This window comes from Mesoplodon densirostris, chromosome 4 (assembly GCF_025265405.1).
Source record: "Mesoplodon densirostris isolate mMesDen1 chromosome 4, mMesDen1 primary haplotype, whole genome shotgun sequence".
NCBI classification, from domain to species: Eukaryota; Metazoa; Chordata; class Mammalia; order Artiodactyla; family Ziphiidae; genus Mesoplodon; species Mesoplodon densirostris.
Window position 1 is genome coordinate 137,284,250 of NC_082664.1, and position 24,153 is coordinate 137,308,402.

Consider the following 24,153-nt stretch of genomic DNA (forward strand, 5'->3'; position numbering starts at 1 on the left):
TTGACTGCCTATGTACTTTATATACTATAAACAAGATTGGTTTTATCAAGTCATTACTAAAAGGATTCAGAACACTAGTCTCCATAAAATCAACATCCACTTTGGGTATTTCTAAACTGATAAATAAAAAATGAGTACATAAAATTGATAATAAGTTAAAATCTTATCTGTATTTTTAAGTGCTTGTAAATATGTAATTTTTTGAAATTTTATCTCACTTTCAGGAATTTCTTGGAGGTCTAGTGGTTAGGACTCCAGGCTCTCACTGTGGAGGGTGTGGGTTCTATCCCTGGTCGGGGAACTAAAATCCCATAAACCGTGTGGCCAAAAAAAAAAAGAAATTTTATCTTACTTTCTTTTATTCTATTTTAGAAAAAATGGAAAAATAAGCAACCAAATCTACTTTGTCATTATGGAAAAATTACTAGAAAATGGGGGACTTGTGACTGGTCTGAGCTTTGTATATATTAAGTATCTTGTGTAATTTAAAATATATTGTAAGTAACAGGAATTAGGAAATGGTAACATTTTCAAGCATTTATTTCTCAGTGTTTGTGGGTTGATGTTCACTTTTTTTTAAATTAAAAGTATAGTTGATTTACAATGTTGTGTTGGTTTTTGGTGTACAGCAAAGTACACACACACACACACACACACACACACACACACAATTTTTCAGATTCTTTTCCATTATAGGTTATTACAAGATATTGAATATAGTTCCGATGTTCACTTCTTTTTAAAGAAAGGTTGTTTTTTTCTTACTTAGGTTCACCCTCAGCAGCACCGGCTTCTTTTTGAAGTGTTTGATGAAAATCGATTGGTGAGTTCTATTGTATGAGTGTAAAATGTGAAGCAAGGGTATATTTCAGTAGAGCAGCAAGGCAAAGTGGGCTGGGGATCTGTGAGGTGAGGGATGCTTTTGGGACGGTTATGGAGACTCTGGGCAAAATGGTGGACAGATAGGATTTTTTTTTTCCCTCTTTCCTGGTGCTACTCTCTACCCTTCTGTTCTCCCAGGCACCTCTTGTGATTGTCAGTTCTCAGCAGATTCACGGTCTTCCTCAAGGCCTGATGTGGCAGGAGATGCAGGAAAGTCAGCCTCTTTGTCTGGCCTTCCTTCACACTCATCCTTGTACCCTGGTCAGTAGTCCCAGGCTCAGGAGCCTTCCCCTCCTCACTCCAGTGGATTTCTTGGGGTTACCTGTATCCAGTTATGACATCCCATCCTCTCCCTTATCCCCACTATTCTACAAAGGAAAGCTATCCTCTCTACACCAATGAAGTAAAGTCCTCTGAAGGATTGCCAGCCCTTAGAGGGACAAAAAGCAAATATAACCTGACTTTATTTTTATAAAAGGATAGTTCTGATTCCTGATTTCCTAAAGACTGTCTTGAAATCCTATCCTTTTCCTAGTTTCTCTTTGGAACTTTATTTCAAACCTTCTTTTTAGCATCTTACGTTTACATTTTAAACCTGTAAGATTTGAATATGAAGGTGTAAGAACAGTGTTATATATTCAAAGCTTATCAGTTACCAAACAGAAGCACCAAAAAAGAAATTAAACAGTTTTATTCATTTTGTAGCTAACATAGAAACGGGATTTTTTTAAAGAATCTATTTTTAGTGTTGGACTATATAACACTTTGTTTTTTCTGTCAAGAAGTGATAACTATACTAGTAACTGAAGATACTGCAGATGAAATCATTAGTTAGTATCATAACAGGCAAAGGTACTTTTTTGCAGCCAAGGGAGACTTCAGCACTAACTGGCAATCTAATTTTGTAAGGCTGAATGACAGATGTTGATGATTTGCTTATCAGATTTGGTTAGTCACAGGGCTTTTTGTTTTCTGTTTGTATTTTTGCCTTTTTTTTTAATAGAATAAGGAATGTCTTCTGTTTTTTCCCTCTGTCGCTATAGATCTGTTTTCCTTCTAGATAGGACCAGGTGAAATTTAGTATTGGTGTTTTTTTAATCATGAAATAGACATACAAAAAATATATTTAATATAAATCTTTATTTTAAATAATAAGATAAATATCTGTACACTTATTACTCAACTTAAGAACTAGAATATTTGGGCCTCCCTGGTGGCGCAGTGGTTAAGAGTCCGCCTGCCGATGCAGGAGATACGGGTTCGTGCCCCGGTCTGGGAGGATCCCATATGCCGCGGAGCGGCTGGGCCCGTGAGCCATGGCCGCTGGGCCTGCGCGTCCGGAGCCTGTGCTCCGCAACGGGAGAGGCCACAACAGTGAGAGGCCCACATACCGCAAAAAGAAAAAAAAAAAAAAAAGAACTAGAATATTACCAAAATCTTCAAAACCCCTCATACTCCTCCCCAATAGCATGTCCTTTTCTTCCCCTGCAAGTAGTAGCCACTGTCCTGAAAAGTGTGTTTATCTTTCTTACTTAAAAATTTTTATCATGTATGTATGTATCCCTAAAAGCATAGTAGTTTCCTTTTTCATATTTTTGATTTTATTAGAATAGTAGCACTCTGCATACTTTCCTCTGTGACATGCTTTTTGCTTAATGTTATATTTGTAAGGTCGATCTGTAATAAGACATTTTACAGATGCATAGTTTTCCCTTCATCTGCAAATGCTGTAATACCGTAATTTATGTATTTATCCTCCTTAATAGATATTAGTGTTGTTTCTAGGTTTTTGCTATAACCATTTGATAAACATTCTTGCTATGTTTACTGATATATGTGTATGAGTGTATCTCTAAGGTTCATATTTTGGGGTTGAATTGCTGGGTCATGTGTTATTTTTCCTGTTGTTAGTGACACTGTTATGAATTTCTTCCTGATTCTTGGGTACATAACTGGTGAACTATTTTATTTGAGTTATTTGCATATTGTCCACAAGGAGGACATGTTTATGCTTTCCACCCTGCTTATAATTATCTGGTCTTTTTTGCTGATAATCTTAGTATGGTGTGACTCTTCATTGCCAAAACTGATATTTATCATGCTCTGATTGGTGCATTAACACTCCTTGACCATTTACCATGTATAGAGTACTATACTGGGTGTCACGATATGTCGAAAGAAAAAAAGCATTGCTTCTGATATTAACAATGGAATATTTCTAAAAGCAAAAGGAAAATAATGCACTTAACAGGATATTATAGATGCCCACACCAAGGAGTCAGGAGTACTTGTAGCCTGGCTTGTGATTTGGTACATTAGCTTATAACCCTAGACAGATTATTTAATCCTTCTGAAAATATTTTCTCATGTTTAAAAATTGGAATAACAGTATTTGCCTTACCTATCTGATAAATATATTATGAAAATAAAATGAGATAGTAGTTATCAAAGCACTCAGAAAATTTTTCATCATTAATACAAAGTGTTATTTAACGTTCATGGGATCATGCGTTTGTGGTTCTCTGATACCACATTTTGTGTGTTAACTACAGTATGCCATTTCGGGCATCTACTGTGTTAGATACTCTGCTATGCATTAGAAATGTAGTTTTTCTTAAGAAGCTCACTTTACTAGCAAAAGGGAACAAGAAATAATTAGAACAGAGTGGTGCTCATCATTCTAATGCTCTGATTTGTTGTTAGTCCTAGCAGGTAATTGAAGGGTACAGATCACCTGAGATGTCATAGAAACTATAGCCATTGATGGAATAACAGGCTTGATTGTGTAGCAGTAAATTGGCCTATGCACTGTAAATGTCATTTTATCCTGTAGCATTCACAACTAAATTAGAAGTGCATCCTTTTCCTAGCAGATTCTCTTTGGAAATGTACAGCGAAGAGCACAGGTACACTTTTAAGGAAAAAGTATTTCTAGTCATCTGGAAGATATTTGCAATATAAGTGATATTTTTTCAGCCAGTTTTAAGAAGCTTGGGGTTAAAACTGTCATAGTTTGGTGATGGTTGTGGTGGTGGTGATGTTGATGGTGATGGGACGTTTGAGAATGATGTGCCTTTAAATGAATTCTACCCACCAGTGCAAAAGTTAGAGCTTCTGTGTCACTACCCAAGAGCTATGTCTGCATGCATACAGCCTCTGAAGCTTTAGGAGACGCCTATATTCCATATTCCAGGTGGAGATGCTGTGCTTCTCAAGTTCAGTGGTTGTATTAGTCAGGGTTTTCCAGAGAAACAGAACCAATAGGACACACACACACACACACACACACACACACAGAATGAGAGAGTGAGAGATAATGAGGTGGGGGGGATTGATTTACTTTAAGGAATTGCTTTACATGATAGTGGAAGCTGGCAAGTCTGAAATCTATGAGGTGGTGCTGGCAGGTTGCAGATTCAGGTAAGAGTTAATGCATCTGAAATCTGCAGTGCTGGGCAGCAAGCTGGAAACTAAGGCAGGGTTTCTGTGTTATAGTCTTGAGGCAGAATTGCTGCTTCCAGAAACCTGTCTTTGCTCTTAAGGCCTTTAACTGATTGGATGAGAGCCACCACATTATGGAGGGCATTCTGCTTTACTCAAAATCTACAGATTTAAATGCTAATCACATCTAAAAAATAGCTTCATAGCAACATCTAGTTCAGTGTTTGACCCATCAGCTGGGCAAAATAGCTTAGCCAAGTCAACACATGCAGTTAACCATCACAGTGGATATTGGCCTTCAGAGTTGTAGTCAATGATTAGTATTATCCAGAGCCTGTCCATAGCATGTAGGTAATCACATTATTTTCTGAGAAGATAATCAATAACCAAATATCTCAGAATGTGAGGTCCTGAGCTTCAGTCTAATCCTAGGATATTATCTGTTTCATTCCAGAATGTGAAATTCTATAGGATTTGCATAGACTCCTTCCAGGTGAGGCCTGCCACTACTCTCCAGCTCTTCTCTGCTTGAAGTTAGGGTTGATGCTACTCTCTTGGCATCTGTTTGGCTGAAGGGCTACGTTCTACCCAGGCTCTCCAGGTTGTACACATAACTGCTCTAATAGTGGTGCAGATCCTATGCAGTCGCAGACCAGAGCCAGTAATGCAAACTGTTCAGCCTTCCGAGAATTTAAACTCAGACTAGAGTGCTAGGAAGTGCATTTGATTTTCTTAATTTTCCTTGGCTGAAACCCTCTTTGCAAATGTTTCAAGCATCCTTCCTTCCTGTCCAGCTGGAGTACTTTTTGATATTTCTTTAGAAGTAGTAGCTGGATCCACCCCACCTCCTCCCTGGTGTTACTTAGTGCTTGCATTGTGCGCAGCATGAGCTCAAGAGGATCAGAAGAAATGTTTAGTTGCGGTCCTCACACTCTGTAAGCGTACAGTCTAGTTAGGGGACATGAAACTGATGCTTATAGTGAAGCTTACCAAAGAGAAAACATGTATCTGGTTCATTTTATATTAACAACCAAAGGAGGAGAGGGCAGACACAGAAGGAAGAAGAACTACAATCTTGCAGCCTGTGGAACAAAAACCACATTCACAGAAAGATAGACAAGATGAAAAGGCAGAGGGCTATGTACCAGATGAAGGAACAAGATAAAACCACAGAAAAACAACTAAATGAAGTGGAGATAGGCAACATTTCAGAAAAAGAATTCAGAATAATGATAATGAAGATGATCCAGGACCTCAGAAAAAGAATGGAGGCAAAGAACGAGAAGATGCAAGAAATGTTTAACAAAGACTTAGAAGAATTAAAGAACAAACAAACAGAGATGAACAATACAATAACTGAAATGAAAAATACACTAGAAGGAATCAATAGCAGAATAACTGAGGCAGAAGAATGGATAAGGGACCTGGAAGACAGAATGGTGGAATTCACCGCTGCGGAACAGAATAAAGAAAAAAGAATGAAAAGTAATGAAGACAGCCTAAGAGACCTCTGGGACAACATTAAGCGCAACAACATTCGCATTATAGGGGTCCCAGAAGGAGAAGAGAGAGAGAAAGAACCAGAGAAAATATTTGCAGAGATTATAGTCGAAAACTTCCCTAACATGGGAAAGGAAATAGCCACCCAAGTCCAGGAAGCGCAGCGAGTCCCATACAGGATAAACCCAAGGAGAAACACAACAAGGCACATAGTATTCAAATTGGCAAAAATTAAAGACAAAGAACAATTATTGAAAGCAACAAGGGGAAAATGACAGATAACATACAAGGAACTCCCATAGGGTTAACAGCTGATTTCTCAGCAGAAACTCTACAAGCCAGAAGGGAGTGGCATGATATACTTAAAGTGATGAAAGGGAAGAACCTACAACCAAGATTACTCTACGCAGCAAGGATCTCATTCAGATTCCATGGAGAAATCAAAAGCTTTACAGACAAGCAAAAGCTAAGAGAATTCAGCACCACAAAACCAGCTCTGCAACAAATGCTAAAGGAACTTCTCAAAGTGGGAAACACAAGAGAAGAAAAGAACCTACAAAAACAAATCCAAAACAATTAAGAAAATGGTAATAGGAACATACCTATTGATAATTACCTTAAACATGAATGGATTAAATGCTCCAACCAAAAGACACAGGCTTGCTGAATGGATACAAAAACAAGACCCATATATATGCTGTCTACAAGAGACCCACTTCAGACCTAGGGACACATTCAGACTGAAAGTGAGGGGATGGAAAAAGATATTCCATGCAAATGGAAACCAAAAGAAAGCTGGAGTAGCAATACACATCTCAGATAAAATAGACTTTAAAATAAAGAATGTTACAAGAGACAATGAAGGACACTACATAATGATCAAGAGATCAATCCAAGAAGAAGATATAACAATTATAAATATATGCACCCAACACAGGAGCGCCTCAATACATAAGGCAACTGCTAACAGCTGTAAAAGAGGAAATTGACAGTAACACAATAATAGTGGGGGACTTTAACACCTCACTTACACCAATGGACAGATCATCCAAAATGAAATTAAATAAGGAAACAGAAGCTTTAAATGACACAATAGACCAGATAGATTTCATTGATATTTATAGGACATTCCATCCAAAAAGAGCAGATTACACTTTCTTCTCAAGTGCACACGGAAAATTCTCCAGGATAGATCACATCTTGGGTCACAAATAAAGCCTCAGTAAATTTAAGAAAATTGAAATCATATCAAGCATCTTTTCTGACCACAACACTAGGAGATTAGAAATGAATTACAGGGGAAAAAACGTAAAAAACACAAACACATGGAGGCTAAACACTACGTTACTAAATAACCAAGAGATCACTGAAGAAATCAAAGAAGAAATCAAAAAATACCTAGAGGCAAATGACAATGAAAACACAACAATCCAAAACCTATGGGATGCAGCAAAAGCAGTTCTAAGAGGGAAGTTTATAGCTATACAAGGCTACCTCAAGGAACAAGACAAATCTCAAATAAACAATCTAACCTTACACCTAAAGGAAGTAGAGAAAGAAGAGCAAACAAATCCCAAAGTTAGCAGAAGGAAAGAAATCATAAACATCAGAGCAGAAATAAATGAAATAGAAACAAAGAAAACAATAGCAAAGATCAATAAAACTAAAAGCTGGTTCTTTGAGAACATAAACAAAATTGATAAACCATTAGCCAGACTCATCAAGAAAAAGAGGGAGAGGATTCAAATCAATAAAATTAGAAATGAAAAAGAAGTTACAACAGACACTGCATAAATACAAAGCATCCTAAGCGACTATTACCAGCAACTGTATGCCAATAAAATGGACGACCTGGAAGAAACGGACAAATTCTTAAAAAGGTATAACCTCCCAAGACTGAACCAGGAAGAAATAGAAAATATGAACAGACCAATCACAAGTTACGAAATTGGAACTGTGATTAAAAATCTTCCAACAAACAAAAGTCCAGGACCAGATGGCTTCACGGGTGAATTCTGTCAGACATTTAGAGAAGAGCTAACACCCATCCTTCTCAAACTCTTCCAAAATATTGTGGAGGAAGGAACACTCCCAAACTCATTCTATGATGTCACCATCACCCTGATACCAAAATGAGACAAAGATACTACAAAAAAAGAAAATTACAGACCAATATCACTGATGCATATAGATGCAAAAATGCTCAAAAAAATACTAGCAAACAGAATCCAACAACACATTAAAAGGATCATACACCATGATGAAGTGGAATTTATCCCAGGGATGCAAGGATTCTTTAATATGTGCAAATCAATCAATGTGATATACCATATTAACAAATTGAAGAATAAAAACCATATGATCATCTCAATAGATGCAGAAAAAGCTTTTGACAAAATTCAACACCGATTTATGATAAAAACTCTCCAGAAAGTTGGCATAGAGGGAACCTACCTCAACATAATAAAGGCCATATACGACAAACCCACAGCAAACATCATTCTCAATGGTGAAAACCTGAAAGCATTTCCTCTAAGATCAGGAACAAGACAAGGATGTCCACTCTCTCCACTATTATTCAACATAGTTTTGGAAGTCCTAACCATAGCAATCAGAGAAGAAAAAGAAATAAAAGGAATCCAAATTGGGAAAGAAGCAGTAAAGCTGTCACTATTTGCAGATGACACGATACTATACATAGAGAATCCTAAAGATGCCAGCAGAAAACTACTAGAGCTAATCAATGAATTTGGTAAAGTAACAGGATACAAAATTAAAGCACAGAAATCTCTTGCATTCCTATACACTAATGATGAAAAATCTGAAAAAGAAATTAAGGAAACACTCCCATTTTCTATTGCAACAAAAAGAATGAAATACCTAGGAATAAACCTTCCTAGGGAGACAAAAGACCTGTATGCAGAAAACTATAAGACACTGATGAAAGAAATTAAAGATGATACCAACAGATGGAGAGATATACCATGTTCTTGGATTGGGAGAATCAATATTGTGAAAATGACTATACTACCCAAAGCAATCAACAGATGATACCAACAGATGGAGAGATATATCATGTTCTTGGATTGGAAGAATCAATATTGTGAAAATGACTATACTACCCAAAGCAATCTACAGATTCAATGCAATCCCTATCAAATTAATAATGACATTTCTTATGGAAGTAGAACAAAAAATCTTAAAATTTGTATGGAGACACAAAAGACCCCAAATAGCCAAAGCAGTCTTGAGGGAAAAAAACCGAGCTGGAGGAATCAGACTCCCTGACTTCAGACTATACTACAAAGCTACAGTAATCAAGACAACATGGTACTGGCACAAAACCAGAAATAGATCAATGGAACAAGATAGAAAACCCAGAGGAAAACCCACGCACCTATGGTCAACTCATCTATGACAGAGGAGGCAAGGATATACAATAGAGAAAAGACAGTCTCTTCAACAAGTGGTGCTGGGAAAACCGGACAGCTACATGTAAAAGAATGAAATTAGAACACTCCCTAACACCATACACAAAAATAAACTCAAAATGGATTCGAGACCTAAATGTAAGACTGGACACTGTAGAACTCTTAGAGGAAAACATAGGAAGAACACTCTATGACATAAATCACAGCAAGATGTTTTTTGATCCACCTCCTAGAGTAATGGAAATAAAAAGAAAAATTAACAAATGGGACCTAATGAAACTTCAAAGCTTTTGCACAGCAAAGGAAACCATAAACAAGACAAAAAGACAACCCTTAGAATGGGAGAAAATATTTGCAAATGAATCAACGGACAAAGGATTAATCTCCAAAATATATAAACAGCTCATGCAGCTCAATATTAAAAAAAACAAACAATCCAATCCAAAATGGGCAGAAGACCTAAATAGACATTTCTCCAAAGAAGACATACAGATGGCCAAGAAGCACATGAACAGCTGCTCAACATCACTAATCATTAGAGAAATGCAAATCAAAACTACAATGAAGTATCACCTCACACCAGTTAGAATAGACATCATCAGAAAATTTACAAACAAGAAATGCTGGAGGGGGTTTGGAGAAAAGGGAACCCTCTTGCTCTGTTGGTGGGAATGTAAACTGATACAGTCACTATGGAGAACAGTATGGAGGTTCCTTAAAAAACTAAAAATAGAACTACCATATGACCCAGCAATCCCATTACTGGGCATATACCCAGAGAAAACCACAATTCAAAAAGACACATGCACCCCAATGTTCATTGCAGCACTGTTTACAATAGGCAGGTCATGGAAGCAACCTAAATGCCCATATAGAGACGAATGGATAAAGAAGATATGGTACATACATACAATGGAGTATTACTCAGCCATAAAAAGGAATGAAATTGGGTCTTTTGTAGAGACGTGGATGGACCTAGAGAGTGTCATACAGAGTGAAGTAAGTCAGAAAGAGAAAAACAAATATCACATTTTTTTTTTTTTTTTTTTTTTTTTTTTTTTTTGCTGTACGCGGGCCTCTCACTGTTGTGGCCTCCCCCATTGCGGAGCACAGGCTCCGGACGCACAGGCCCAGCGGCCATGGCTCACGGGCCCAGCCTCTCCGCGGCATGTGGGATCTTCCCAGACCGGGGCACGAACCCGTATCCCCTGCATCGGCAGGCGGACTCTCAACCACTGCGCCACCAGGGAAGCCCAATATCACATATTAACGCACATATGTGGAACCTAGAAAAATGGTACAGATGAACCGGTTTGCAGGGCAGAAATTGAGACACAGATGTAGAGAACAAATGTATGGACACCAAGGGGGGAAAGCAGTGAGGGGGTGGGGGGGGTTGTGATGAACTGGGCGATTGGGATTGACATGTATACACTGATGTGTATAAAATTGATGACTAATAAGAACCTGCTGTATAAAAAATAAATAAAATTTAAAAATTAAAAAAAAAAACCCAGAGGAGATTTGCTTAGTAACTGGAAGTTTTAGGCCATAGACATGAGCAGTTTAATCTCATTGATCAGCTTATTAGAAGTGATCCATTTTTTGAGTCATTAGATTCCTAACTTAATTCAGGAAGGAAAGCTGCTGTAGTTATTTGAAGGTATAGTGAAAAGACTAGGACTCTTGCTTCTTAAAGAAACAAGATTATAAGGGAATATGTACTGAAGTCTATAAAATCATAAAGTTGATTATACAAAACCAAAATAGCATAATAATTTTATTACTAAGTTTATAATTGTACCCATTCTAAAACATAGTACTATCTCATTCTAGTCAGAAATAGAATTTAGTATATTTCGTATTTCTATTTTGTCCTCTTAATTGATTAAAAACACTGTTTAGAAAATTGTGATTGAGAACAGATCTATCTTGTTTTCTTTTTTAAAGAAAGTGCAAGTATATGTTTTACATATTTGCTTTTACTTAGAAAAAAAAAAACTTAGAAAAATACAACTTGGGTGTAGTACCATGTGGTGTAAACAACTGAACTATTTTACTTTTTACTTTCCTATGAATGAGCCAGTATATATTTATTACTGGAGTTCCAGCTGTAAAATTCAGGTAAGGGGTTTAAATATACCCTAGAGTATTATTTAAAAACAAATTTGTTTCTTTCAAATAGAATACCAACCTTGGTCTATGATATTTAGGGGAGAAATTAAAATATTAAACTTCTGTTACCTAGTAAACTGAAAATAAAGTAAAGGTTAAATAAATACAAAGCAGAAAAATACATATACAAAATCACAACGTCTAAAAGGACAAACAGTCTACTGTTCTCTCCTGCAGGAGCTTTATCAGCAGTGGGTAAGTAATTCCACCTCTAGGGCAGTCCTAGTACTCAAAAATGTAAACAAGTATGTACTTTGTTTATTATCAAGAAATATGCAGCATGGTTTATACTTCTTCACAGATATCGAACAACTAAATGAATTGTTTCAATGCACCAGTAGGGGCCAGCAAAGAGCTCTTAGAGTTTTTCAGAACAGAATTGGCATTGAGATATGTTTATTTGATGTGTTAAATCCTTTTTAGACTTCTTTACCTACCACAACACTCTCTTAAGTGAATGAATTGCAGAGACAGTGGAATAAAATATCTTGTGTGCTCAAACTATATTGGGGGATAGTTTTTCTGTCTAATCTGCATATATTTTTAATGGAATGTTTGCTTAGGCTATTTCTTGGCAGAGTTTTAATAGTCAAAATATAAATGGCATCATTTAAAGACTGTACTGCTTGGCTGGAAAAGCCTTAAAATTACAGGAGAAAATGCTTGGTGACAGCTTCTCTGAAACTTTTTTTTCCTCAGACGTATGCTCAAGTTTTGCAGTAGTATTACTAGGCTAATTTTGTATTTCGATCCTTCAGCTTTCACTATTTATAAGTACGTAGTGTTTTGGAAGCTAAAATATTTATCTTTTGGATTTAATGCAAGTTTTAATTCACCTCAAAGTTTTGGTATTTCCAAATTTATACATGTTTGAATTTACTCATTTAAAAAATATTAACAGTCTATATTCCTTTCTATGTTGACTAAATTGACTAGATTTCTATGTTTACTAAATTGACTGTTTGGAAATTCAATCCTTGATTTGATACTCAATTACATGGAGTTTCATTCCTACCAACTTCCTGTAATTCTATCCCTATGGGTAAAAATATTAGTGGTCAAACTCTGCTGGAGAAAGCATAGGCACCGTGATTCACAGAGTTAAATGTTCATTTAGTAGAGCTGGAGTGAAAAAATACTGTTTCAACTTGAAATGCTAGAAGATTGTTGTTCTTGTGTTACTCATTCATGCAAATTGGAGAAGGTATAATTGAAACAAGGTTGGCAGTGTTTGAGGCAGTGTGCTGCAGCTGAGCTCAGCTTAAAGGTCGCTGGAAATCAAGTGCTTTGTAAGTGAAGGCATTTTGACTACAGACAATTCAAGACATTTTGGAAACGTCAGTCTCGGGAATGGGCCGTCTTTTTCTTTCTGTGATATCTGGTCTCTAAGGTTTTACTTAGGATAAAGACTACGACTTCTGAGCTCTTTTAGGCACCACAAATGATTTTTTCTTCCGATGCAGTGCAGCTGCTGCTAGCCTGTCTACCGACAGAGATCTTTGTTATGACTTTCAGCCCTTAACATGTTTGGAAATGAGAACAAATGGCACAAAGCTTACGATTGCACTTTGCAGCCAGAAGACGCAATACTTATCCTGTGTCAGAAACCTCTGGAGATGATTCGGATAGCAGTGTTCACATGTGCTTCATGAGACCAACACGGATTTCAACGTCTAACGCGGTTCAAATGAAGCTGACTCCCAGACAGGCTACACTACCTCCGTTAATAAAGGAAAACGTTAAGTCTCAGGAAGTATCATCTGTTCCTTCACCTGAAAATGTTAATAAAAAGAGCAGCTGTCTGCAGATTTCACTACAGCCAACAAGGTACAGTGGATGTCTTCAGTCTGGCAATGTCTTAGCTGATGGTGATGATGCTTCATTTACTTGTGTCTTGAAGGATGGCAGTGCTGTGGTTGATAATGAACTGAATGCTGTGGGTGATGGTAACCTCTTGAGCAGTCCTGCCATTTGCAGTGGTAGCCTTAGTCACTTCTCAGCCAGTGAGAATGGGTCTTATAGCAGCAACGGTAGTGATTATGGGTCATGCACAAGTGTCACCAGTGGAGGTTCATACACCAACAGTATCATCAGTGATAGCAGTGGTTATACTTTTCCACCAACTGATGATACCTTTTTTGGTGGAAATTCATCCTCTGACAGCATCTCCAATAGAAGTTTGCCAAACAGGAATACTACTCCATGTGAAATTTTTTCGAGAAGTAGAAGTACAGTTCCCTTTGTCCAGCATGACCTGGATCGTGGACTAGAGATTATGAAATTGCCAGTGAGCAGGAACTTGAAAATTCCACTAAAACGTTGTTCATCCTTAGTCATTTTTCCTAGGAGTCCTTCAAATACCCCACCAACTTCTCTAACAAGTACAGGTACTCATCCAAGCAAAGGATCCTATCAGACCTCACACCAGTTTATTATTTCTCCTAGTGAAATTGCCCACAATGAAGATGGCAGTAGTGCTAAGGGATTTCTTTCAACAGCTGTCAATGGACTTCGGTTATCTAAAACAATCTGTACTCCCAGAGGAGTAAGAGACATACGACCTCTTCACAGCTCATTACAAAAGAAAATTGTTATTGCAAATAATAGTCCAAATCAGACTGTCTGTGAAAAGTCATCTGAAGGATATTCTTGCGTTTCAGTGCATTTCACCCAACAAAAAGCAACTGCATTAGATTGTGAAACAGCAAATGGTGATTGTAGACCAGAGATGTCAGAAATTAAGCTTAATTCTGATTCAGAGTATATTAAGCTTATGCACAGGACATCTGCATGTTTACCATCTTCCCAAAATGTAGATTATCAAATAAATATCAATGGACAGTTGGAAAGACCACATTTACAGATAAACAAAAACCATGCTCTTTTACAAAGAAGTATTTCATTGGGAGGAACTTATCCAAATGTTTCCTGTTTATCCAGCCTTAAGCACAGTTGTTCTAAGGGGGGACCATCTCAATTACTCATAAAGTTTGCATCTAGAAATGAAGGTAAAGTTGATAATTTAACAAGAGACAGCAACAGAGATTTCACAAATGAACTGTCTAATTCTTTACAGCATTCTTGTAAGGTAAGTCTCCTTTGGTCTTGGTAAATGTTATTTTATACTAGAATGGCTCTATGAAATATTTGGTTAAAATTTATTATAACTTGGCAGCTTTATATATTTTCTTGGTCCTTAGCTAGCAAGCACTGTGTAGTCATGAACTTTATATTTGTAAATCTGAAAAAATGCCCAGTAGTTTTTTGCTCTATTTGTTATTTTATCAATGTAGAAAATATGTATTAAAAAAAACTTTCCAAAGTGATTTAAGCCATAAAACATTTCTATCACATAAAAACAAGCTATAAATAATAATTTATTTGATCACATTTTGCCTTCATATGTTTTCCCCTCAAGTGGCATGGTATTTTAATGTCTAACTCCATATTTTATTCCTACTTTCAAAAATGCTCATTTGGTATTCTCCCCTCCTTAAGCATTGTGAAAAAAAGTAAAATACAGAAAGCCACTCAAAGTATTAAACAGTAAAAAGTCTACATAAAAATGTGAAAATCTTCTTATAAATGAACATAGAGAAAATGTTTCTTTAAAATACATATATTTATTTGATCATCAATAAAAACTGTTATGCTGAATGTTTAAAGCAGAGGAAAAATAAATGTTATCTGCATTTGTGTATACCCTTAACCACAGGAATTTTGTTTCCACCCGATTTTTCTTTAGCTACCAGTTAAGTGTGCCTTCTAAAATGTAACTCACTCAACAATATTCTAAATTTTGTATTTTTAAATTTGGTTTCAATTGCTAGGTATTTTCCATAATTCTCTAATTACCCAATTAATTTGTTATTTTGGTAATTTTGCTTTATTATATTAGTAATTTAACTCTAGTGAATCTTAGCCAAAACAGTTTTTTAATGTAATTTGGCCTTTCCAAAGTATTTTAAGTGTTTTGAGCTTAAATAGATTTTTTAAATTTCTGTATTTGGAAGATCTTGCCAGATTTCTGGAAATGAAAAAAATGTTTCTGACTAAACCAATTCTAGATGACAGTACATAATAGTTTTGGAGAAAAAAACTTATCTGTTTATCTGTGTTTATATAACAATATCAATCAATATTAAAGATTCTTTTAACACTTCTGGGCAAATAAAATATTAAGTAATTGCTAGTTTGTTTTCTCTCTTTTGAAGTCTGATAAATATAATTCTTATTATCCAATGCCCAGATGTTAATATAAGCAGCTACTTTACTGAGGATGAATAAAGATCACATTTCAAATTCTGATGTATGTTTTAGAATTATTAACTCCATTTACAAAACTTTTAAAACACCAGCTGTTAGGAGATTATAATCCTTTCAGTTGTCTTGTCTTCTAAAAAAAAGCAATTAAGTGATACTATGAAGAAATTCATTGATAGTTTGCTAATTTTATGACATGTACCTTGTAAATTTATTTTACATTTAATGAAATAATTAACCTGAAAGGAAAAATTAACCTAGAAATATTTCTAGAAATATCCTTTAAATAGTTGATTTTGTGGTAATATTATAGTTTGTTGTTGTTGATGCTTTTGAAAACATGGTATTTTTAATGTTTTTTTAAAAAGTGTGACTGTCTTTTGCGTGGCTAAAAGATACACTTTTATTGGCTTTATTTAAAATTAGGTAAGCTAACTTAAATATTTTTTTGTGACAGCCAAATGCCTAGCTTTCTGCAGATTCTATTTTTTTTGATAGATTATTGGATTATAAAATAGTTCAGAAGTGTGTCATTTGCTGGAGAGCTTTAAATTGTTCCTCCTTTTAATGTTTATTAAACAACTGTTTATACAAGAGTTGTAAACAATATAGGACCATTACATTTAACACATACTGGATCTAAATTGATCTAATTGTTTAGTGGTAAATCAAGGGCTTGTTTTAAGAGGAAAATAGTAATGTTGTTTTTTCTAAACATAGCAGTGACAACAATAACAGGGTTTTAGAAATAATCCTGTGTTTATCAATAATTATATATTAATCTAATTATAGTGGTATATTGTAACTCATTTATAAATAAACAGCTCCCAAAATATTTCCCATGACTCCAGTTAGTCTGGGTTAGTATTCTGATATGCTGAGTCTGGATTCACATTTAACAAGTTGATATTAGAGTAGCATTTAGTAATGTCAGCTATCTGTACCTAGCAGCCATGAAATTAAATCACTGCTTTGGTCAGGGACCCTGGTTTCTAAAGCACTGAGAGGTCTACAGATTCTTTTCTTTTGTGTTTAGCTACCAGTCTCTAGGAGAATAGTATCCAGTTTCTAGCTCTCTATAATCAACAGCTCATTACTGGCTAATTTTTTTAATTTAGTGAGAACTTTTACCTGTATCTGCAACTGGGGTTCTGTGTGTTGTTTACAACTTGGGATGAAGATGAGACTTTGTATTCCACATAATAATGTTGATTTCACTTATTGCCATCAAAGAGCATAACAATAACTGGCATATATTTATTATATATATTTTTTGAGAGACAATATTACTTTTGTAAAGGCTTTATGACTTTTGATCTGAAAGTAGATATTTGATATTTTAACATTGTGTGTATTGTCAGCTCGATCAAGAGATAGGTTAAGGAGCTCAGATGGTTTTTATACAGTTACAGAAATTACCATTCAGATTTCTGAAATCTGTGCAATAGTTAGTTTACTCTATTATTATTTTATTTTTCCCTATCTATTGTTTTTTAATTTCCTGTATTGTTAGGATGCTCAGAAATTTCATTACCCTATTATTTAAAACACCTTAGCATTTGCCTAAGCTTGTATATGTCTTCCATACTTCATGTATATGCATGCTTTTATCAGAAATTTTGACTTTACATTTTTCTTTTTATTATAAATGTTTTTGTTCATTTTCTGTTATTTAATCCTAGGTAGGTAAATTGCTTAAGCCTAGTGTAGAAGAACTTTTAAAAACTATGTTTCAGTTATTTCAAAGCCTTTAAAACTAATCTCAAGAATTTACATTTCAATAATATATTTAGCTGTTCTTCCCAAAATAACTGTTTTAAATATATACTATTTTTATTGTTCCATTATTTTCTTAGTCCTTATTTTATTAACTTAAGCAGAATATTTAGAGACATTTGGTTAAATTTATTTTGAACACTTAATCTTTCCTATAAAAATCAATATAGTTTATAAGTATTGACCCTAAAACTGTAATGCAACAATGTTAATGACCAGTTTTTGAAACCTGGTGAGAGGTGTGTGCATGTATACGTACATTTCTTAGAACTGAAGAACTAAAATATTAATTTCAGGGTGGTTCAGGGAGGTGAATTGTTTGCTTCAGAAATACTTCGTATTTCTCTGTAGATGTGTCTTTAATTCATTCATCTGGCACATGTTTGAGTGCCTACTGTTTGCCAGTCACTAACTCAAGCTCTGGGAATAAAAGATACTGAAGCACAGTTTCTACTTGGGGGAACTCCCATTCTAGTTAGAGACACACTGGTAGATAAAAAAAATTTCAGTCTAAAGTGTGATGTACTAAAATAGAGCTGTATATGAGAAAGTGAGAAAGATGCAGTGTGACTCGAGCACAGGGTGTCCAGGGATGTGGGAGGAGATGATATGCTGGCAGTGGGTGGGAGTCCCATTGCATGGAGCACCTCATGCTGAAAGAAAGCAGTGTGTCTCCTGCTAACAGATAATAGTTAGGCAATGGAAGTCATTATTTGAGAATGTGACGTGCTCACTTTTATGTTTTCTAGATGATAATTTCTTATGACACCATGGATTATAAGTGAATTAAAGTTTTCTTAACCTGGATGGCCAGGTGAATAGTGACATCATGAACTAAGATAGGGAATTCAGGAGAAGGGGCCAGATTGGGAGGGCAAAGAAAAAACCAAGTGTCATTAAGTTTCGGTACTGAGAAGCTGCCCTGGTAGTACTGCTGTCAAGTAAGGTAGTTAGAGATACAGGCTCAGGACTCAGGAGAGAAGTGAGAGCTGGAAATGTAGCTTGGGAGTCATGAGTCTAGTCAAAGACTTAGGTAAAGATGAACTGAAAAAAGCATGAAAGTGAGATGGGAGGAGTGATACATCAGAATTCTGGGGGCTACCAACTTTGGAGAAACAGTGGAAGACGAGATAAAAATGAGTCCAAGAAAGAGCCACTGGAGGAGCAGAGGCCAGGAGAGCTTGGAGGCCTGAAAGCCAAGGGAAGGGAAAGTTCAAGGTAAGCAGCATACAGTGCCATGGAATTTAGGTATCCATTGAATATAAAAGGTCCTTGGTGACTTTAGTAAAAGTAGGCTCGGGGCATAGTGTAAAAGCCTGGTTGAAGAAAGAATGAAACAGGTGAGGAAGCAAAAACAGCAGGCGTAGCTTGTTTGCTCAATGTCATAAAAATAGTCATGAGTTAGTGTAGGCAAGGTATATATTTAATGGCTATTATATAGAAGACATGGTATTATGTGGTTATAATTGCATAAGACAAACTGTCCACAAGGATATTGCAGCCTGTTCTCTGGGCGGAGAAAAGGTCTGTAGCTCTCTGTTCTTTCACCTTAGAAGTAAAGAATAAGTGAGCATCAGCAGTGAAAACTGAAATGGAGACTGAGCAATATGAAATGAAGGGAACAAACAATTAGGAGTGAAAACGTGAAACCACCTATGAGTAGTCACAACTCTTGGCGAGCAGCATTATCCTAACGTTCTTCTCCCCCTCCCTACCACCCAAAATAAGACAAAACAAAAATAGAGCTTCCAGGCAGAAAACAGGTCAGGGTTTAAGGCCTATTCCTAGAAACGACTTGGAGAAGAGGCACCTCTGTCTTGCTGTCACCGGCTTCTTCCAGCATATGGAGCCCACCATGTGCTACCTGTTGTGAGGCCTGGCCCTTCTAGATCCACTCTCCCTTTATGTTATGGGTGACAGGGAACAGGATGAACTAGGAGAAGCCAGGACCGGAGACTGTGTGGGCAGAAGGGGCTTGGCAGAGTCCCTGGGTGTGGCCAGCCAACGTGTTGAGGTCAGGAGGGTGGTTAGCAGGAGTGAATGAGTGCTGAGAAGGGCATCCAATGATCTTGTCAACACATACACAAAATACCTGAAGTCTTGCTCAAGTGTGTGGTTCGGTATTCTTGTTGGCCAAGTGGGAGACTGGAAGTCTATGGTCAGGTGAAGACCAACATTTAGAGATAGCCTGTAAACAAGAGGTGAGCCAATGTGCCCTGGTTTAGTGAGATATCTGAGGGGAGACTCTCAACATAGCAGCAGTTGTCGGAAAGCAATTTTACCTTCGCTGAGATTTCACAAAACTTTTAAAATATAACTAGAGCAGATCTGAGAACTTGGAAGGGCAAGCAGCTAGCATGTTTATATACCTTGTAGCCCAATTCATGGATGGGTCATAACAGAATACCTTGACCAAGAGATCCCATGATGTTTCTAGTCAGGGTTCTAGGATATCTTGGCAGGGGGGTGTGGTGGAGATCATGCGTTCTCTTGACTTAGATGTATTACATCTAAGATAAAAACCATAACACTGTGGAACATTTTGTGATTTACCTTAATAGACAAAATATTACCGAGCAAGAAGAAGTTTACATCAAGGATATTGGTGGTACAATGAACAATGTCTTTATGTTCATCAAGTACAGAAACATTCTTAACTGAATTTTTATCTTTCGTCCCTCTTACAAAAGCTGAGTATAACATTTTATGATATAGCTAAAATAATATTATCTAGGACTACTTCCTTTTTTTAATGAAATAGCTCTTTTTATTTATTTATTTTGGCTGTGTTGGGTCTTTGTTGCTGCGCGCGGGCTTTCTCTAGTTGTGGCGAGCTGGGGCTACTCTTCGTTGCGGTGCACGGGCTTCTCATTGCGGTGGCTTCTCTTGTTGCGGAGCATGGGCTCTAGGTCCGTGAGCTTCAGTAGTTGCAGCACACAGGCTCAGTAGTTGCAGCACATGGGCCCTAGAGCACACGGGCTTCAATAGTTGCAGCACACGGGCTCTAGGGCGCATGGGCTTCAGTAGTTGTGGTGCGCAGGCCCAGTAGTTGTGGCTCGTGGGTTCTAGGTGCGCAAGCTTCAGTAGTTATGGTGCACGGGCTTAGTTGCTCCGTGGCATGTGGGATCTTCCTGGACCAGGGATTGAACCCATGTCCCCTGCATTGGCAAGCGGATTCTTAACCACTGTGCTACCAGGGAAGTTCCTAGGACTACTTCCTTTTTTTTCTCTTTCAAATATTTGTTGGTAAGCTGCCTTCTAACGCTTTAAGGATTGCAACTGGAAAATGGCTTATTAAGTTGTCATTTGGACTACTGATTTTCAAATTTTCATGTGTGTGTACATCTCCTAGAGATCTTGTTAAAAGGCAGATTTTGGTTCAGTAGGTCTGGGGTGGGGCCTCAGGGTTCCGTATTTCTAACATGCTCCCAGGTCATACCAATGCTGCTAATTCCTCAAACACACTTTGAGAAGCAAGGCTTAAGACAATTTTTTAAAATGAGAACACTAATACAGTTCATAGTGGAAGTATCCAGTGAGTCCCTCTTCCACTTTTACATAAAGAAGAACCATAGGTATGCTGTGGCCAGGGCTAAAATAATTTGCAAGGAGGTTTAAATCCTCTTGGACATTTAGACTAGTTATTGATTGAGACCATGTGATGCAGAAGAGATTGTTTGGACCAACAAACATTCAAGAGCAAGATTGTCTGCCTGTCTCACAAAAGAACTTTAGTATGACTCTTGCAGAATTGTGACTATTAAATCTTCTAGGATTACATTTTAGTTTCATTTAAGAAGTTAAAAATATTGGTCTATAAGGCATGCAGTTCTACTTAAAGAAATCTCTTGAATTCATTATGGCTGTAATTCTGGTTTGTGTTGTTTTTGAAATTGTTGCCTACATTAACTTTTTCCCCTCTCAGCATGAGATTTGAAAAATATGCAATGGAAATGTATTTTTCTTAACTATTCTGGCTTACTCAAGCAATAGCTTCTATCTTCCTCTTTGTGAACACTCTGAATCTTTCCAATATACTTTCTTCTAGAAGTGCCAGTTTAGGGTACTACTGAGAATGTTTGAATCTTACATTGGCTTATGTAATGAAATGAAACACCATCTATAATTAATGCTTACTTATGAGCTATCCTTTTGATAGATCTATAGGGAGAAAGTTTAAAAATCCTTTATGTGTAACTTTGTAATGCTACTTAAAAGTATATATCCATTCTCAAGCATAAATCAGTATATGAAAATGTTAGGAACTGTTCTTCCGTTGGAGCAGTTGAAGACATTTTATTGGTAGCTGGGTTTTTGTGGTCTTCATGGCTGCTTGTGGCTTAGCCTAACTTCAGGGAGCCTAATAAGACAGTAAACATTTCAGGTAAGCAATGAGAAAAAGGAAGCATAGCAAGAAAAAAGTTAAAGATAGGGAGATAGATAGGCAGGCAGGCAGGCAAATGTATTGATAAATTTTCCAGAATTGATTGAATTCTAGAGAAGGGATTAGGCAAATGGGTAATCTTTTCTGGGCTCTAATTTACTAGAATGAAATTCCCTAAATCGGGGCTTTTTGTCTTATTCACTTATCCTCAGTACCTAGAACAGTGCTTAGCTCAAAATAGACACTCAATAAGTATGTATTAAATTAATGACTGAAGCCAAGGGGACCCTTTGGAATGGGGTAGAGACGACTAGAATCTAGATGAGGGTGACCACACAGCCTTGCACAGATAACCAAACTAGGATATCTGAGGGATGACTATAATGATGAGTGGAAGCTTCTTTTTTTTTTTTTCAGATCCCGCTAGCTTTTATTTTATTTTTATTTTTTTAACATCTTTATTGGAGTATAATTGCTTTACAATGGTGTGTTAGTTTCTGCTTTATAACAAAGTGAATCAGTTATACATATACATATATTCCCATATCTCTTCCCTCTTGCGTCTCCCTCCCTCCCATCCACCCTCCCTGTCCCACCCCTCTAGGTGGTCACAAGCCACCGAGCTGATCTCCCTGTGCTATGTGGCTGCTTCCCACTAGCTATCTATTTTACGTTTGGTAGTGTATATATGTCCATGCCACTCTCTCACTTTGTCACAGCTTACCCTTCCCCCTCCCCATATCCTCAAGTCCATTCTCTAGTAGATCTGTGTCTTTATTCCCGTCTTACCCCTAGGTTCTTCATGACCTTTTTTTTTTTCCTTAGATTCCATATATATGTGTTAGCATACGGTATTTGTTTTTCTCTTTTTGACTTACTTCACTCCGTATGACAGACTCTAGGTCCATCCACCTCACTACAAATAATCAATTTTGTTTCTTTTTATGCCTGAGTAATATTCCATTGTATATATGTGCCACATCTTCTTTATCCATTCATCTGTTGATGGACACTTAGGTTGCTTCCATGTCCTGGCTATTGTAAATAGAGCTGCAATGAACATTCTGGTACATGACTCTTTTTGAATTATGGTTTTCTCAGGGTATATGCCCAGTAGTGGGATTGCTGGGTCTTATGGTAGTTCTATTTGTAGGTTTTTAAGGAACCTCCATACTGTTCTCCATAGTGGCTGAATCAATTTACATTCCCACCAACAGTGCAAGAGTGTTCCCTTTTCTCCACACCCTCTCCAGCATTTATTGTTTCTAGATTTTTTATGATGGCCATTCTGACCGGTGTGAGATGATATCTCATTGTAGTTTTGATTTGCATTTCTCTAATGATTAATGACGTTGAGCATTCTTTCATGTGTTTGTTGGCAATCTGTATATCTTCTTTGGAGAAGTGTCTATTTAGGTCTTCTGCCCATTTTTGGATTGGGTTGTTTGTTTTTTTGTTATTGAGCTGCATGAGCTGCTTGTAAATTTTGGAGATTAATCCTTTGTCAGTTGCTTCATTTGTAAATACTTTCTCCCATTCTGAGGGTTGTCTTTTGGTCTTGTTTATGGTTTCCTTTGCTATGCAAAAGCTTTGAAGTTTCATTAGGTCCCATTTGTTTATTTTTGTTTTTATTTCCATTTCTCTAGGACGTGGGTCAAAAAGGATCTTGCTGTGATTTATGTCATAGAGTGTTCTGCCTATGTTTTCCTCTAAGAGTTTGATAGTTTCTGGCCTTACATTTAGGTCTTTAATCCATTTTGAGCTTATTTTTGTGTAGGGTGTTAGGCAGTGTTCTAATCTCATACTTTTACATGTAGCTGTCCAGTTTTCCCAGCACCACTTATTGAAGAGGCTGTCTTTTCTCCACTGTATATTCTTGCCTCCTTTAGTGGAAGCTTCTTGATGCTTCATCCTCTGCATGAAAGAGTGGCACTCTTTAATGAATACCTTGTCCCTGGGGTGGATGCCAATGGAATATTATGATTGTGACTCAAGGATTAGTTTCCACAGTGGAGTCTGATTCATAGCCTACGTATTCCACTAACTAGTACCGTAGAACTATGTGTCTGGGTAGAGGCTCAGATCAAGTTTTCTGAAAAGAAGATTGAATGGGCCAAAAGTTTTAAGGGTATTTAAACAAAGGCCATTTGACTGGCTTTAAGTTTATCATTGTTTAATAAAATGACTTCATTTCAGACTTGATGTAAGAGCTGGCTTCTCAGTGTTGTTCCTGGAGTTTCAAGTAACTGTTTTAGCTAAGAATGACCTTTACCTTTTGTACCGAGACTGAAAGACTGAACC

General features: G+C 36.8%; 1 protein-coding gene across 5 annotated transcripts in view; it reads left to right on the plus strand.

The window, feature by feature from the left end:
* Nucleotides 1-24,153, plus strand: part of NEDD4 (NEDD4 E3 ubiquitin protein ligase) — a 156,809-nt gene that overhangs the window by 43,166 nt on the left and 89,490 nt on the right. For 4 of the 5 annotated variants that reach the window (XM_060097307.1, XM_060097305.1, XM_060097306.1 and 1 more), the window contains exon 1: nt 12,973-14,517. In XM_060097307.1, the coding sequence (XP_059953290.1) occupies nt 12,973-14,517 (1,545 nt within the window). Of the gene's footprint in view, nt 1-769; nt 824-12,972; nt 14,518-24,153 lie in introns of those variants that run through there. The other variant, XM_060097309.1, reaches the window with a different exon arrangement.